Source organism: Epinephelus fuscoguttatus, linkage group LG9 (genome assembly GCF_011397635.1).
Source record: "Epinephelus fuscoguttatus linkage group LG9, E.fuscoguttatus.final_Chr_v1".
Classification (NCBI taxonomy): domain Eukaryota; kingdom Metazoa; phylum Chordata; class Actinopteri; order Perciformes; family Serranidae; genus Epinephelus; species Epinephelus fuscoguttatus.
In genome coordinates, this window is record NC_064760.1 from 43,399,478 (window position 1) to 43,417,602 (window position 18,125).

The 18,125-nt window shown below is 39.9% G+C and overlaps 1 protein-coding gene across 1 annotated transcript in view; it reads left to right on the forward strand.

Annotated features, from left to right (window-relative positions):
- The first annotated feature begins 12,488 nt into the window (after positions 1-12,488).
- Positions 12,489-18,125, forward strand: part of abhd18 (abhydrolase domain containing 18) — a 30,917-nt gene continuing 25,280 nt past the window's right edge. The window contains exons 1-2 of the mRNA XM_049586304.1: positions 12,489-12,609; positions 16,981-17,089. Of these exons, the coding sequence (XP_049442261.1) occupies positions 16,998-17,089 (92 nt within the window). The 5' untranslated portion in view covers positions 12,489-12,609; positions 16,981-16,997. The remainder of the gene's footprint in view (positions 12,610-16,980; positions 17,090-18,125) is intronic.

Consider the following 18,125-nt stretch of genomic DNA (forward strand, 5'->3'; position numbering starts at 1 on the left):
TTGGATGTAACAATATTTTTTTACTTTTTTTTTTAAATCTATATGTTTTTTTAAACTTGGGCCATTCAATGTGCCCTTCAATGACTTAGTGGTCTGTTTTACTGGACTGTACATAACATAGGAAATTGTATGTTGTTATGGTGAATGCTTGGGATGAATATGCTACAAATGAACTGCCTCATGTGGGATGAATAAAGTTGTCTGAATCTAAATCAGTGAATAATATTTTAAGGTAGCCTAAATGTCCCTAGCTTTTTTTTTTTTTTTTATCTTTTTCATTTGAAAAAATTTGAACACAGGGCTCCAAAGGCTCCAAGTAAGACAGCAAACAAGTGAACTAGCTACAGTAGCTACAGTATCTTGCTGCTGTTTAGCTAGACCGTTGGTGGACAGTTCACAGCACAGCTAGACTAGACTTGCCAGGCATGCTGCTCACGTGGATAGACCCACACTAGCCCAAACCTGAATACTCTGCTATACCAAATTGTGAGAAAACAAGCACAGATTTGCAATAGCTTTGACCAAATTTGCTACTAACACGGCATTAATGGATGAATCATGATTGTTCTTTCTGGCATAGTTACTTGTGGTCTCTTATTGCAGCACGTAAATTTTGAACATTGTTGGTCAAGGACTTTTGAGTTATTCACAAAAAGATTTGAATCGGTTAGTATAGCGCCACCTATGGACGAATCGTGGGCATTCTTTCTGGTATAGTTACTCATCGTCTCTAGTTCCAGTATGCAAATTTTGAGCATTTTTGGTCCAAGTCTTTTTGAGTTATTCACGAAAAGCTTTGTGGACCAACCGACCAACTGACCAACCGACAGAGTGACCTATAGAGCTGCGGGTCGCTGCTAAAAAGGAAGAAAAAAAGTATTTTCTGTATTTGAAAATACAAAATACATGTATTTTATTTTGATACATTTTTGCCACCAGTATTTTGTATTTTATCTTGATACATTTATTTGAGGGGTATTTTGTATTTTGTATCAAAATACATTTTTGTCACGACTTGGGCTGGACCCAAATGCAGCAGGCGGACAAGGTCAGGTAAGTTTAAAATGTGTATTGAGTCAAAGGGGGGTGACTGTGGAGAAAACGGGGCAGAGGGGGTCCAGTGTGGCGTGGCTGGCGGCAGGAGATCCTGGACAGAAACAAGAATTAGTTCAAGCGGGAAAAAGCAAAAGCAGGCAGAGGCTAAGCTGGGCACAGAACAGCAAGCTAGGAGCTAGACGTACTACCGTAAACGGCAACGACCCAGCGGAGACTGATTGTTGCTGCGGGATACTTGAAGATGAGGATGATGGCTTGATAGCAGACCGGTGTGTTGATTACTGCTGCGGGGCCGGTGTGTTGATTGAGAGAAGAGAGCGGAGGGAGAGAACAGGTAGAGAGACAAAAACAAAAAACACACCAGCCATACACCCACTCACTCAAATGACTGAAAAAACCCCTAAAAGCACACACACACACACACACACACACACACACCAAGCATCACGGAGGACAGGTCGTGACAATTTTAATGTATTTTTGCCCATCTCTGCGCCCGTTGCATGTCCACCCCCCATAGCATGCTGCCCTCTGACTAACGGGATTTATGGTTGTGCTTAGACCCTACGTACGTAGCCTATGCACGTCGCCTTTGCCATTGTGAGCATTTTACTTCTGCAGTGGTGTGTTTGTGTCACTCTGCAGTTACACCTCGAAAACACGAGATGGCAGTGGAGGTTTATGTGAAGTGTTGTAAATAATAAAACTTTTTCCCAGAATTTTTGAGGCTCATCTCTGTACCTTTTATGGGGTTCCATTTGTGCCAAAAATATGTCGACACGCGCACTGTCTATGTCTATTAAACACTGAACTCTCCTTGTGTCATTTGACTTTGTCATTACATCGTGTTGTCATGCTGTGTCATTTGACAAAGCGTTGTTATGATGGGTTGTTTGACAGTGTCATTATGATGTGTTATGTTGTGTTGTCTTGCTGTGTATTATACTAAGTGTTGTTTGACAGTGTCTTTACGTCGTTACTATGTGTCGTCTTGATGTGTCGTTTGACAACGTCGTTGCTATGTGTCGTTACTGCGTGTCGTTGCTATGCGTCGTTACTATGTGTCGACTTGATGTGTCGTTTGACAACGTCGTTGCTATGCGTTGTTACTGTGTCGTCTTGATGTGTCGTTTGACAACGTCGTTGCTATGCGTCCTTACTGCGTGTCGTTGCTGTGTCGTCTTGATGTGTCGTTTGACAACGTCGTTGCTATGTGTCGTTTCACAACGTCCTTATGCCTGGCTACCGCGGTGGCACCGGGCGCCCCTTTCCCGACTTACCCTTTGCGGTCGGCGGAGGAATCACGATCTGCACATTAACTTCACCTATAGCACTGGCGAGGGACACAGTCAGTACACACACACACACACACACACACACACAATTCAAGTCCCCCCGCTGCAACAGGTGACACGGAACCATAAAAATACTTAATTCGATTTAACACTGGTTTTACAAAAATATGAACATGCATGGATAATATTACACATAGGTTTTGAGAATGTTCACAACAATACAAGATTTAAAATAAAATACATGATAATATGTGGAACACATTGACACAGCTACACAATAAACATTAGTCAGAGTGATCAGAATTTATTTAAATGTTACAATACAGTAATGCCATAAAATAATAATCAAGGGGCATCATTGTTAATCACTGCTTTCACACAAAATTACACTGGAAACACAGGGCCAACAGTCACCAGTGTCCACTCAACTTCAAAGTTTACTGAGCACCTCATGTAGTTGGGTTTAAAGATACCATTTCATTTCAAAAGTAACACAAATAACAAAAATATTGATTAGACTGTATTTCACTCCAAATAAATCTGAACTGTCTTCTTTTGTAGAATGTTCTTTGGTATAACAAGAAAGTAAGCAACGATCTCACACGCAGTGAAAAATCTTCTAAAATACTCTATGTTTTTATTTCCACCAAGTCAGATGCACAATTTTTCCATGTGTCTCTTGGGTTCCTCCTCACGGACTGAAGGATGAACTGAACTAGCGTGGCCCAAGGATGGCGCTCACCAAAGTGGTGACGTCACAGTTACCCACAGCCACCCTGTGGTGAACAAACAAACCGTTAACAGCAGTGTTTAAGACAAATTACACATTTCCAAATGGAGTTTCATGATCAATTGACACAATCTGTATCAAAAGACAGGAAAGGACATAGAAACAAAGGTAGCACACATCACAGGACCCATCAGTCTCGTGGTCACACTCAACTTGGCCCTGAACAGACACTCCACGGCAAAACCTGCAGAGGGAAAAAAAACTACATAGCAAAATCAGTCTCCAAACAACATTTACCATACGTACATGTGCAACCAGTGTAGTGTAACAGGCTGGATTTGACAATTCCACTTTCAAAGTAAAAGCCTATAGTTGTTAGATGAACACATTTCAGCATTCAATGCACATGCAACAAGTATTAGCGACAGAGTGAGTGACACAATTACCGCTGAAAAATAATGACACAAATATGAAGTACAGGGCATTACCCTGTGGCTGACAATTTAGGCGTGGTGGTATGGTACTATATACAGTGCCTTGCCAAAGTATTCATCCCCCTTGAACTTTTCCACATTTTGTCATGTTTTAAGCACAAATCTATATGTATTTTATTGGGATTTTATGTGACAGACCAACACAAAGTGGTGCATAATTATGAAGTGGAAGGAAAATGATACATGGTTTTAATTTTTTTTTTTCTCTAAATAAAAAACAGAAAAGTGTGGTGTGCAAAAGTATTCACCCCCCTTTACTCTGATACCCTTAAATAAAATCCAGTGCAACCAGTTGCCTTCAGAAGTCACCTAATTAGTAAATGGAGTCCACCTGTGTGTAATCTAATCTCAGTGTAAATTTACAGCTGTTCTGTGAAGGCCTCAGAGGTTTGCTAGAGAACGTTAGTGAACAAACAGCATCATGAAGCCCAAGGAACACACCAAACATGTCAGGGATAAAGTTGTGGAGAAGTTTAAAGCATGGTTAGGATATGAAAAATATCCCAAGCTTTGAAAATCTGACAGAGCACTGCTCAATCCATCACCTGAAAATGGAAAAGAGTATGGCACAACTGCAAACCTACCAAGATAATGGCCGTCCACCTAAACTGACAGGCAGGGCAAGGACAGCACTGATCAGAGAAGCAGCAAAGTGGCCCATGGTAACTCTGGAAGAGCTGCAGAGATCCACAGCTCAGGTGGGAGAATCTGTCCACAGGACAACTATTAGTCATGTACTCCACAAATCAGGCCTTTATGGAAGAGTGGCAAGAAGAGAGCCATTGTTGAAACAAAGCCATGCAGTTTGCCACAAGCCATGTGGGGGTCACAACAAACATGTGGAGGAAGGTGCTCTGGTCAGATGAGACCAAAATTGAAGTTTTAGGCCTAAATGCAAAACACTATGTGTGGCAGAAAACTAACACTGCACATCACCCTGAACACACCATACCCACTGTGAAACATGGTGGTGGCAGCATCATGCTGTGGGGATGCTTTTCTTCAACAGGGACAGGGAAGCCAGTCCGAGTTGATGGGAAGATGGATGGAGCCTAATACAGGACAATCTTGGAAGAAAACCTGTTAGGAGTCTGCAAAAGACTTGAGACTGGGGCGAAGGAAGAATGGGCAAACATTTCAGTCTCTATATGTGTATCGCTGGTAGAGACTTACCCCGAAAGACTTGCAGCCGTCATTGCAGCAAAAGGTGGTTCTACAAAGTATTGACTCAGGGGGGTGAATACTTTTGCACACCACACTTTTATGTTTTTTATTTGTAGAAAAAAAATTAAAACCATGTATCATTTTTACACTTCACAATTATGCAACACTTTGTGGTGGTCTGGTCTGTCACATAAAATCCCAATAAAATACATATAGATTTGTGCTTAAAACATGACAAAATGTGGAAAAGTTCAAGGGGGATGAATACTTTTGCAAGGCACTGTATATAGTACCATACCACCACGCCTAAATTGTCAGCCACAGGGTAATGCCCTGTACTTCATATTTGTGTCATTATTTTTCAGCGTAATTGTGTCACTCACTCTGTCGCTAATACTTGTTGCATGTGCATTGAATGCTGAAATGTGTTCATCTAACAACTATAGGCTTTTACTTTGAAAGTGGAATTGTCAAATCCAGCCTGTTACACTACACAGGTTGCACATGTACGTATGGTACATGTGTTTTGGAGACTGATTTTGCTATATAGTTTTTTTTCCCTCTGCAGGTTTTGCCGTGGAGTGTCTGTTCAGGACCAAGTTGAGTGTGACCACAAGACTGATGGGTCCTGTGATGTGTGCTACCTTTGTTTCTATGTCCTTTCCTGTCTTTTGATACAGATTGTGTCAATTGATCATGAAACTCCATTTGGAAATGTTTAATTTTTCTTAAACACTGCTGTTTACGGTTTGTTTGTTCACCACAGGGTGGGTGGTGGTAACTGTGACGTCACCACTTTGGTGTGAGCGCCATCCTTGGGCCACGCTAGTTCAGTTCATCCTTCAGTCCGTGAGGAGGAACCCAAGAGACACATGGAAAAATTGTGCATCTGACTTGGTGGAAATAAAAACATAGAGTATTTTAGAAGATTTTTCACTGCGCGTGAGATCGTTGCTTACTTTCTTGTTATACCAAAGAACATTCTACAAAAGAAGACGACAGTTCAGATTTATTTGGAGTGAAATACAGTCTAATCAATATTTTTGTTATTTGTGTTACTTTTGAAGTGAAATGGTATCTTTAAACCCAACTACATGAGGTGCTCAGTAAACTTTGAAGTTGAGTGGACACTGGTGACTGTTGGCCCTGTGTTTCCAGTGTAATTTTGTGTGAAAGCAGTGATTAACAATGATGCCCCTTGATTATTATTTTATTGCATTACTGTATTGTAACATTTAAATAAATTCTGATCACTCTGACTAATGTTTATTGTGTAGCTGTGTCAATGTGTTCCAAATATTATCATGTATTTTATTTTAAATCTTGTATTTTTGTGAACATTCTCAAAACCTATGTGTAATATTATCCATGTATGTTCATATTTTTGTAAAACCAGTGTTAAATCGAATTAAGTATTTTTATGGTTCCGTGTCACCTGTTGCAGCGGGGGGACTTGAATTATGTGTGTGTGTGTACTGACTGTGTCCCTCGCCACTGCTATAGGTGAAGTTAATGTGCAGATCGTGATTCCTCCGCCGACCGCAAAGGGTAAGTCGGGAAAGGCGCCGTGTGCCACCGCGGTAGCCAGGCATAAGGACGTTGTCAAACGACACATCAAGGCGACACATAGTAACGATGCATAGCAACGACGTTGTCAAACGACACATAGTAACGACGCATAGCAGAACGACGTTGTCAAGCGACACATAGCAGCAACGACGATAGTAACGACGTTGTCAAACAACACATAGTAACGACGATAGCAACGACGCGTTGTCAAACGACACACAATAACGACGATAGCAACGACGTTGTCAAACAACAAGCGTTGTCAAGCGACACATCAAGGCGACACATAGATAGCGACGCGCGATAGCGGCGCGCAACGACGCATAGCAACAACGTTGTCAAACGACACATCAAGTCGACACATAGTAACGACGCATAGCAACGACGTTGTCAAACGACACATAGTAACGACGCATAGCAACGACACGCAGTAACGACGCATAGCAACGACGTTGTCAAACGACACATCAAGACGACACATAGTAACGACGTAAAGACACTGTCAAACAACACTTAGTATAATACAGAGCAAGACAACACAACATAACACATCATAATGACACTGTCAAACAACCCATCATAACAACGCTTTGTCAAATGACACAGCATGACGACACGATGTAATGACAAAGTCAAATGACACAAGGAGAGTTCAGTGTTTAATAGACATAGACAGTGCGCGTGTCGACATATTTTTGGCACAAATGGAACCCCATATTCCTATTCTTCTTGCTAATGAGTGGTTTGCATCTTCTGGTGTAGCCTCTGTACTTTTGTTCATGAAGTCTTCTGCGAACAGTAGATTGTGATACCTTCACTCCTGCCCTCTGGAGGTTGTTGCTGATGTCACTAACAGTTGTTTTAGGGTCTTTCTTTACAGCTCTCACAATGTTTCTGTCATCAACTGCTGATGTTTTCCTTGGTCTACCTGTTCGACGTCTGTTGCTTAGTACACCAGTGGTTTCTTTCTTCTTCAGGACATTCCAAATGGTTGTACTGGCTATGGCCATTGTTTGTGCAATGGCTCTGATTGATTGTCCATCTTCTCTCAGATTCACAATTGCTTCTTTTTCACCCATAGACAGCTCTCTGGTTTTCATGTTGGTTCCACCTCTAAATGCAGTCTGCACAGGCAAAATCTATCGTACCCAATCTGAAACTGAGCTCAGACATTCAGTGCTATTTATTGTTTGAATAATCAATGTAACTGGGAGACACCTGGGCCACAAAACACACCTGTCAGTGACATGTTCCAATACTTTTGCTCTCATGAAAAATGGGTGGGTTCAAACAAAAGGTGCTATCTTCTAAGTTGTGTATCAGATCCAGATGTATATACCTGGAAATAAAAGCTGAAATGTTGATCTCTTGTCCCATATTCATCTTTTGATGTCAAACCCAAATATTTTCAGTCTACAACAAAAATAAAGGAATTGGCCTCACTGTTCCAATACTTTTGGAGGGCACTGTATATACTGTGTATTGTTTTTCGGCACTACCTTGTTCTCTATAGCTGATGTAAGGTGAGTTACTCCTGTGTGGGATCAATAAAGTTCTTATCTTAGCCATCTGAGAAGATCAAACACATTGTTTTTGGGGCCTAACTGTTTCCCAAGTATATTAGTGTGTGTGTGAATGAATAAACGAGAGGCATTAACGTAAATGTCTTTAAAGAAAGGCGCTTTATGAAATTAAGTCCATTCACTTGTATTAGTTTACAGCGCAGCCTTGCCACATCCAATATGGTGGTGACGTTGACGTACGGCTCAGCGCTCGATGCGGCGTCTATGTCTATGATCAAATGCGCTAATGGCATTGCAGTATGGAGAAACGCTCTGTATTGACATAAGAATTTCCACTGTTTAAATGCATGCAATATGTGTTGAATGTATTAAGCGGTTCCGTTGATCATCTGACCGTGGAGGCGTTGGATTTTTCCTACTCGGGCGTTGACAGCATGGTAGAAACGGAGCGTTACGGTGCCGGAGGTAGGAAATAAAGTGCAATTGCAGTTGTAAACAAACAATATCTCACTTATTTATGCAAAAGAAAAATAAGCATAAGCTTTTTTTTTCCACTATTAAAAGTGATTGTTGACCATATGTTGATTTCTATGCGGTTGATAATTAACCTATTTTTTCGAATTTTGCGCTCACTTCCATAGCCCATTTCGCGTCTATATCAGCTCTTTCAATAGTACACTGCTCAACTCGTCTCAGTTCAGTTGGTACAGTGTAGGGCTGTCAGACCGAACTTCGCTATTCGAAAACAATTCGAATTATTGTTAAAAAAAAAAAAAAAAAAAGCATATTGAAAACTAAGGTTCGAATATTTTGAAAAACAAAACAAAAAACAACAACAACGACAACAACAACAAAAGACGGCGCTCTACTGTGCCCTAAAAGATGGGGGTTTTTTTTGTTTTTTTTTTAGGAAATACGTGACTGTCAGAGAAGCCTCTCCCCTCTCCTCTCTTCTCAGCGGAGGGTGCCCTGTCAGCCCTGTGCTGACAGTGACAGGGCGCATCTCTTTGATCCGAAGTGACACAGCCCATTTGCTCATGCTTCGGGGTCATTCAATAGAGTAATTGCAAATAAATTTTGTTTTAATGCGTAACTATTGAAATGTTCACAAGGGCTTTCATAAATTCCTACAATGTTGCGGCACTGCCGCCTTTGCAGGTTAAAACTTAATGACAGCGACTTGAAGTGAGGCGGAACAACACGTCTCCGGCTTGTCAGGCTGCGAGACGCTCACTTTTGCATGTGATGCGAAAGATTAAAATAACGTCATTATAACACAAAAAATATAAAAATGCAGTGGTAGGCCTAGGCTATAGCCTATACCAAGGAAAATTTCGAATAGTATTCAAATTTTTAACACAAAAAAACATTCAAAATTTGAATCTGATTTTGGGGGAAGATTGACAGCCGTAGTACAGTGACCGTCAACATGAGAGGTCTTTGCAGGAAGACATTGCTAGCTCTTCTGCTAGATGACTTCGCTAAAGTTGCCCGCATCAGGCCAGGTCCGTCAACGACGGAACCTCGTGGCGTTGTTCTGGGGGTGGGGAATGCGTGAGAGTTGGACTGCGGTCAAGTGAGCCGTCATTTGTGAGCCGTCGTCAAGCTAGCTGCACCACGGATTTTTAATGCAGATCTGTTTGTGGTATTATCGTACGGATGGTGAAAACAGCCAGAAGTGACAGAGACGCCCGTTTTTCAGCAATGCATTTTACCTCCTTTCTCCCTTTGATATAGGCTACCAAATAAACAGTGCATTGTCTTGCCCATTATATGAATTTCAGTTACAAGGTATTAGAAGTTTTTTCTACTGTAGCCTACTGTTTTTTAAAGGAGCTCTAAATTGAAAATATCAACAAAAAACTTTTTCCTGTCACTAAATAAAATTAAAAACATAAATTACATACATAAATTATTCAGTGGATAATCTTGTTGTGGGTGACAACCACTACACCCAAAACAATTTTCATGCAATTTTACTGTAGAATTCATGACAAATCTAAAGCTAAAGTCTGCTCAAAATACAACATAATCTAATCAAAGTTTCCTAATATTAAACATTAATTTAAAAACAATCCTCAATAGGTTACATAAATTATTCAGTGGATTCTTGTTGTAGGTGACCCCCACTACATCCAAAACAATTTTCATGCAATTTTACTGTAGAGTGTATGAGAAATTTAAAGGTAGAATCTGCTCAAAATACAGCAAAATCTAATCAAAGTTTCATCATATTAAATATTAATTTTAAAAAATCCCTAATAGATTACATAAATCTTTCAATGAATTCTTGTTGTAGGTGACCCCTACTACATCCACATTAATTTTCATGCAATTTTACTGTAGAGTTCATGAGAAATTTGGATTCTTATTGTAGGTGACCCCCACTACATCCAGATGAATTTTCAGGCAATTTTACCATAGAATTTATGAGAAATTTAAAGGTAAATTCTGCTAAAAATAGTATAATCATAATGTCCTCATATCAAATATCATTTTAAAAAATCCCTTATAGGTTACATGCATCTTTCAATGGATTCTTATTGTAGGTGACCCCCACTACATCCAAAACAATTTTCATGCAGTTTTACTGTAGAGTTTAGGAGAAATTTAAAGGTAAAGTCTGCTCAAAATACAACATAATCTAATCAAAGCTTCATAATATTACATATTAATTTGAAAAAAATCCCTAATAGGTTACACAAATCTTTCAATGAATTCTTGTTGTAGGTGACCCCTACTATATCCAGAACAATTTTCATGCAATTTTACCACAGAATTGATGAGAAATTTAAAAAGTCTGCTCAAAATACAACATAATCTGTTCAAAGCTTCATCATTTTACATATTAATTAAAGAAAAAAAAATCCTAAACAGGTTACATACATCTCTCTGTTCATTCTTGTTGTAGGTGACCCCCATTACATCCATATATAAATAAGATAAATTAAAATGAAATAGATGTGTCAAAATCTCTTTGACAGCTTGCTGTGCACTGTTTATATACCTAATTTTCTGTGAAAGTAAGGTTCCATTTTTGAGAACAGAAAACTGTCATGTTCATAATCTAAATCTAAATGAAATCCAATGTTATGCTAGCGTGTCTTCTTTGTCATCAATTAAGTAATGTTGAGGGTTTTTTTTTTTTAGCAATCTTTCTGTAGAATACTTTTAATAACACTGTCATATAATATTTTAGTTGCACTAGGCCAATGTAAAGACACAGATATACAGACAGATTGACAGAGAGCAAAAACAATGACAGTTATAGCTGCTGCGCAGCAATGGGTCGGGTCCGGGCATTTTTAGGCAATTCTGATCAACAAGCAGAAGAATTGGAAGACATTTAGGAATTTAGCAACACAATCTGCCTTTTGCATCGGCTGAGGCTTGAACTCACAACCTCTGAGACTAAGAATCAATTTCTATCTCACTGAACTAATTAGTCAGTGACAATTCATGTGTAGCTTCACAAATTGACTAAGCCAGATGTGCAGGTTGAGCAGCTGTCCATGCATGGAAAAACAGATTTCAAACCACTGTAAAAAATTCAGCTATCGAAACAAAATTTGAAAATACACATACTGCATCTAGACAGCATGGAGATGTTGGTAATTTGTTTGTAACAATGATTGATTTGCTCCATAAGTGAAAAACTGATGTTTAAAATTGCCATTTTTACATTAACTCCAATTGTTCACATTAGAGCAAAATTCAAAATGCTGTCAAAAATTCAGTTTTTGAGACAAAATTCTGAAATTTGCCACACATCATCTACCATCTAGAATTTTGTTATTTTTTTTCATGAACACTGAAGATTTATTTAGCAAGAATTTGCATGTATGTTTACAGTACCGTTTAGTCAAACATTTTGATGCACTGTAGGCTCAATTTTTGATAAATCAAAAATCTGAGAAATGTAGTTTTTGTAGGACAGTCTGAAGATGCTCTGTAGCAAGTTTGGTGTCAATTGAGCAAAAATTGTGGGAGGAGATAGGTTTAAGAAGTTTTAGCTACGGTTTTGAAAAAAAAACAGAGTGATGAACTTCATAATTTTTAATAGGTTTAAATGTACAAAAGTTTCTTAAGTACTGGGGCTACAGTTTGATGAAAGTTGTGAAGTTGTAGCACGTATGCTTGATTTGTTGTGAATTTTCAAATTTTGAACTTTAGACGCTTGCTGTAGCGCCACCATCAGGACTGGCTTGAGTTTACAGCTGAGGATATCTGGCATGAGACTGGACCTTTGTGCAAAGTTTGGTGAGTTTACACCCATGGGAAGTATGATTTCCTCGGAAGAAGAAAGAAGAAAGAAGAAGAATACTTAGGATTACAATAGTGTCCTGGCGGACCCTAATAACATCATAGTAAGCCTATGTGAACTTCATGTTTTACAGTGTACTGCTTGAGGTTTTTAAGTTGTCCGTCGCGTTTGTTGTCTTATGCCTCCTTTTACACCATAGTTTTGTGGATTTCTTTCTTTTTTCCAGACACAACCTACTTTTGTCTACAAACACTTAAGTTGTTGTATTGTACCCTCTAACATAATGTGAGTTTTTTTAAGTTGTTGTATTGTACCCTCTAACATAATGTGAGGTCTTTTTTGAACAGGTTTATTTAGAATGTTGTAACCGGAAGTTCCTTGTCATTAGCAGCAGCTTGACAGTAGCTCCACCGCCTGTCATTCGCCCTCTGAGGACGCTAACGAAAGTTAGCTGTTAGCTAGCAGTGCGAAGAAGTCCACGGCAAGGATAACAAACGTCTGTGTACAGTCTGAGGTAGTGTTATATCACTGTCTCTGTCAACGGTCTGTCTGTCTCACTCACTCTCCGCCTGTCTGTCTGTATGCTCGTCTGTCCGTCTCTATCGCCCTAAAAACAATGAATGACCAAGGCTATGTTAGCTGACTTTGCTAAGTTCAACTTAGGGTAACAGGTAAATATTAGTTTTATAGCCTGTCTCAGAGCTGCTGCGTGCTATAATGTAATAGATTTTCGTATTCCACAATATAAGCGGTGGTATGATGTAATAATAACCTTGTGAACGTTACTGTGACAAAGGTCACGCTTTGTCATTTTGAATACTCCAGCCGAGGTAATTATTGGCATTGTTGTCTGCTGTGTGACTTGTCTATGTCAACTTTCAAAGTACCATGCTTTAATAGCTATACATAGCTCAGGGCTTTATTCACCACGTTGTATTTATCGCACTTAAATGCTACCACAAAACTTAACCCCCCACTCTGACAGGACTACAGTCCCACAAGAGGTGGATCGTATTATATTTGCTCTGTTCCCTGTGCACATCTTTCCGAGCGGCATGTGAACTATAACATGATCATACCAGCCAAAGTACCCCTCGCTGCAGTGTGCGTGTGGGCGGTGTCTAATGTTTAATCCCGCCCACGCTTAACATCGCCCTCCCCGTCTGGGCACCTGAAGATGGACCTCAGTACTGTATGAAGTACTAAATTATGAACACTACAACCTCGAAAACATATGACACCATTTGCAAAGTAATTATTGTCTGTAATATATCACTGCTTTCATATGAAGAAGTAAGGTTGTAATTGCAAATGGTCCTCTTGGTCCTCACAATCTGGGTCAGTGTGGCTTGCTGGAGGCTGCCAAGAGTCAGTGGGATAGAGCCAGGCAGATGAGCATCAAGTCAGGGCCCACTGAGCATGCTTGAGGCTGTACCACAGACCTCCTGCAAGGTTTGGTTTTTAGTGACATACCTGTTTTAAGGTATACCATGACAGGAAAAGTTGATGGTTATCATACTGTGTACATCTGCTTATCTACAATAGTGGAAAAAAAGAAATGCAACTGTACATTGAAACTCCCCTTTGTTTTAGTTATTTTCAAAGGGGAGACTTTATACACTTACTAATATTAACAAAATAGTTTCAAGTTTCAATTATAGTATAAAATGTTTGTTCAACCAAAAATAACCCTTCCATTTTCATTCCTTTAAGGGTCATACTGACTAATAATAATAAATTCTGTAATACAGTGATACCGTAAAACCGTGATATTTTCTTAGACCGTTATTGTACTGTTCATCTCATACCTCTGTCTGCATCCCTACCCCCTACCCTTCTTGTGGTTCTCCAACATGCTCTACAGGCCCTTGCTCTCCTCTCACCTCCAGCCAGCCCCTCTGACCTGGGCTGTGCTCTGCTCCTACACCACATGAGGAAATACATACATTCATCAAATTCAGAGCTTCATTTCATATTACTATGTTCCAAACAATTGTAGCTGTCATATTTTGCGGAGACAGGCTGTACTAATACTGTGGTCCCTTTGCCTCATTCCTGCCTATGAAACAACCACAGACTGTAAAACTAATGGGCGTTGGGCATTTTGGGCAAGTTGGGCATTTTAACATGGGGGTGAGTGGGGATTGACTGGCTTCTGGAGTCAGCCTCAAGTGGCCATTCAAAGAAGTGCAGTTTTTGGTACTTCCACATTAACTTCTTTTTTCAGTCTCAGAGGTTGCTGATTTGAAACTACTTAGCTTGAAAAAGAGCAGACAGCAGCTCTGGAGACAGACCTTCAGTTAGCGGCTGTAGCAGCTCAAATTCAGGCAAAACCCGACCCTCCTGCCTCACCATTGCGATGCACACGTGTGCAATATTTACATCATGGGGCTTGCTATGTGGTTTGCCCTAATAAATTAAGCATGCATGTTTAAATTGCCAAGTGATGCGCGTAAAACTTGCTTCCGTTTTAATGACTGACCAACAAAATGTGTCTAATTTAATGGAATAAAGAATAAACGGCCTATTCAAGTGCTGGAATTTGTTATTTATGTGACAACACCTGAACGCAACAAAGGCTCCGCTCCATTGACTGTGTGCACAGTGCTGTGCTGCAGGGTTGGGCCTGGCTCAATTATAAATGTCTCAGACTTGGTAAAATACGGCCCGAGCTGTGCTCTAGTGTGCTCACCTGTGTCTGTGTGCGTGCGTGCGTGTGTGTGCGTGCGTGTGTGTGCGTGCGTGTGCGTGTGTGCGCGCATTGGGGCCCATGGCATCGGACCATATAGAGACAGAAATGACATGCCATTGTGTAAACAATATAAGTCATCACGTTATAAGGTGAAACGTTTCACTGTATAACACGATAAATAGTGTAATGTTATTATATGAAGCGTCTGTGCGCCAAATAATATAATGGTAGTTTCTAAAGACCTAAGATATAAAAAAGAAAAAAGAAAAGACAAAATGAGAAGGGTGGTGCGCCGCTGTTAGTTGCATATAGGGGAAACTAGTGTTGCACGGTATACCGGTACTAAAATAGTACCGCGGTACTAGAGTATTCCAAACGGTACTATACTGCATTTGGAAAATACCAGTACTTTGAAATTGATTCAATTCATTAATTTAGTTAATTTATTTTACTCATTTATGCACACAGACGCCTTTCTTGTTCCTATTGGAGCACAGATTGCGCAAGTGGTGTGTATGACAACACCTGTATCAACATCCGCAGCTGGCGCACGTGAAAAAAGACAAGAGAAAGTCTGCCTCGCAAAGGGAGACAACACGAGATAACACCAACTTGGTGAAACATTTGAGCAACCAAACCGTGACGTCTGTACCGAGGTACTTACAGAACCATGATTTTTTGGTACCGTTACACCCCGACTATTTATTGTTCTAAAGGTTTGTAGTCAAAAGGACTTTTCCTTAGGAAAAGTACAGAAGAGTATCGAAAAGTATCGAAATTCATATTGGTATGGGTACAGAAACAAAGATTTTGGTATCGTGACAACACTAGGGGAAACACTGAAAGAGATGGTGGTTTCACTGAACAAATGCCTATTTTCAGCACATTTTATGCTGTTGCATTCAAAGCAATATCAGCCCAATAATTACAGAATGATTAATTCTCACCAAGTAGAGCTGCTGAAGTCATCTGGTGGAAAATAATGCATCCTTAAAAAAAATATATAAATCGCAATATATATCGCTGAGGGCAAAAAAATCGCAATGTCAATTTTTCCCAATATCTTGCAGCCCTACTCCTGATGGATCAGCAAGCTTGTGTTGCTGTGGCACTACACAGGTTGGACCAAGCACTGCTGTTGGCCACCAGCCTGCTTTGACCCCCACACTGGGTTGTCTGGTTAGTGCTGTCTGAATTTGAGATGCTAGAGGTAGTCTCATAGGCAGGGAGTAAAGCGGAGAGGGACTGCAGAGTAGCAGCTTGCCAGCTAGCTAGCAGTCATAGCAGCTTGGCCTACTAACCAAGGGTGGTGCTTGTCATATTATTGACTCTGCCCATGTTGAGCACAGTCCTGTATTGCACTCTGCATTGAGGGACTTCCAGGTGCTGTTTAGATTTTGTTGCAGCAGGAGAAGTTAGTCTTCTTCTGGTAGAAATCTATTCATTTTCATCTATTCACTTCTGTTCCTCTATTCTATTCTTCTATTCTTCTTCCCAACAGCAGAGGAATGAATGAGGGTTGACATTGTATGAAAGCAAAGTGTGGTACTTTCTTAGTTAGGGTTAAGACAGATGGCTTGGGCTAAAATGAAAAGCTTCCTGGCAGAAAGACCTGAAGGCACATTTCTCTCCTGTGCTGTGCAGGAGCCGTCAATACCTTATACGTATGATTTATACAATAAATAACAAGTGAGGTACTTTCAACATTATGCATGAAATGCATGTTTAAAATCTAACTATTTTGAGGATCCTTCTCTGAACAAAAATGAACTCATGGAACAGAAAATGGTAAAGTCGCCTATAATGTCATTAGGCATTTAGAAAAAATGCTTCTCTACTTTCCCCTTTCCTAAAACATTTCCCTTTAGTCGTTTACTGAACATTCTTATGAATTCCTATTAGGGACGCATGATAATAATCGACACGTCATCAGTATCAGACCACATCGGTTTTAAAATAAACCATAAGAATCGGAAACATGAACATGAATAAAATAATCTACGGTTTAAAGTGGTGTTTCTGGCCACCTTGTACGTAAGTCCAGTATTTGTTTTCTTTTTAGCTCAGGTTGGACTCACCAACCTTGACAGAAGTGCCTCCTAAGCTGCAAGACACTCAATGTTCTCAGCCAGCCATTTGTTTGATAAAGGCTTTCCCCAGCACTCTGAATGAAGTGTCTGTCTTCCTGTGTAGATGCCTGGTGCTAGTCCATGGGTGTGAGCCGACTGGATGTATTTTACAGAAGGCTGCTCCTCACCAAACTCTTCATTGGGGGATGGGGGAAGCCTGAAGACCTCAAGAGGTATGAAAATATATTTCCTTTATTTAACCAGGGAATTCTCATTGAGATAATAATCTCTTTTTCAAGAGGATCCTGGCCAAGAAGGCAGCACAAGAAGTTACACAAAGAGTGACATACTAATAAACATCAGATAAAAAAATAAAATAAATAAATAAATAAATAAAAAGGATTACATCCAGTATCAAATCCTCGTGATTAATCCATAAAACACGTACAAATGGTGGGCAGATGCTCCTTAATTTTAACTTTAAAATTTTCTAGACTAATACAACGGTCAAGTCTAAGATGGGTCTGAATCTCAGCCCAGGATTTTGGAGCGCAGACGCTGAATGCTCTTTCGCCAAAAACAGAGCGAGTCCGAGGGATTTCATATGCGATCTGACCATGAGAGCGCAGATTACGATAACCTGCGATCTTTGGAGTCAGTAATGAGCATACATAAGCCAGTAAGTCATGCAAAATGGCCTTGTAAAGAAAGATAAGCCAGTGTTCCATTCTTCTGTTGTGTAAGGAAGGCCATCCAACACTCTCATACAAGACACAATGATGGGTTCGAAAACTCAGGCCAGAAACAAACCTCAAAGCTGCATGATATAGAGAGTCAATCATTTTCAAAGAAGCAGAGGTAGCATACATGTAGAGAATATCACCATAATCAATTACAGACAATACAGTTGCTTGAATAAGTTTCTTCCTTGTAGCAAAAGAAAAACAGCGTTTGTTTCTATACAAGAAACCCAACTTCACCCTCAATTTCTTAGTAAGATTACTTATGTGGTGATGAAAAGACAGGTTTTCTTCCAACAGAAAACCTAAGTATTTGTAAGTTGTGACATGTTCAACTAACTCATTATTCAGAGTTAAAATCTGAATATTATGAAAAAAACAAAACAGAACACAACAACTAGAAATATCAGGAGAGAAGAGAAACTTGTCATCATATACAAGGGAGCAGCCTCCTCTAACTATCCTGGAGGTTGGCCAAGTTGTCTGCCATCAGCATATCCTGGGTCTGGTCTGTAGTCTCTCTCAGGGC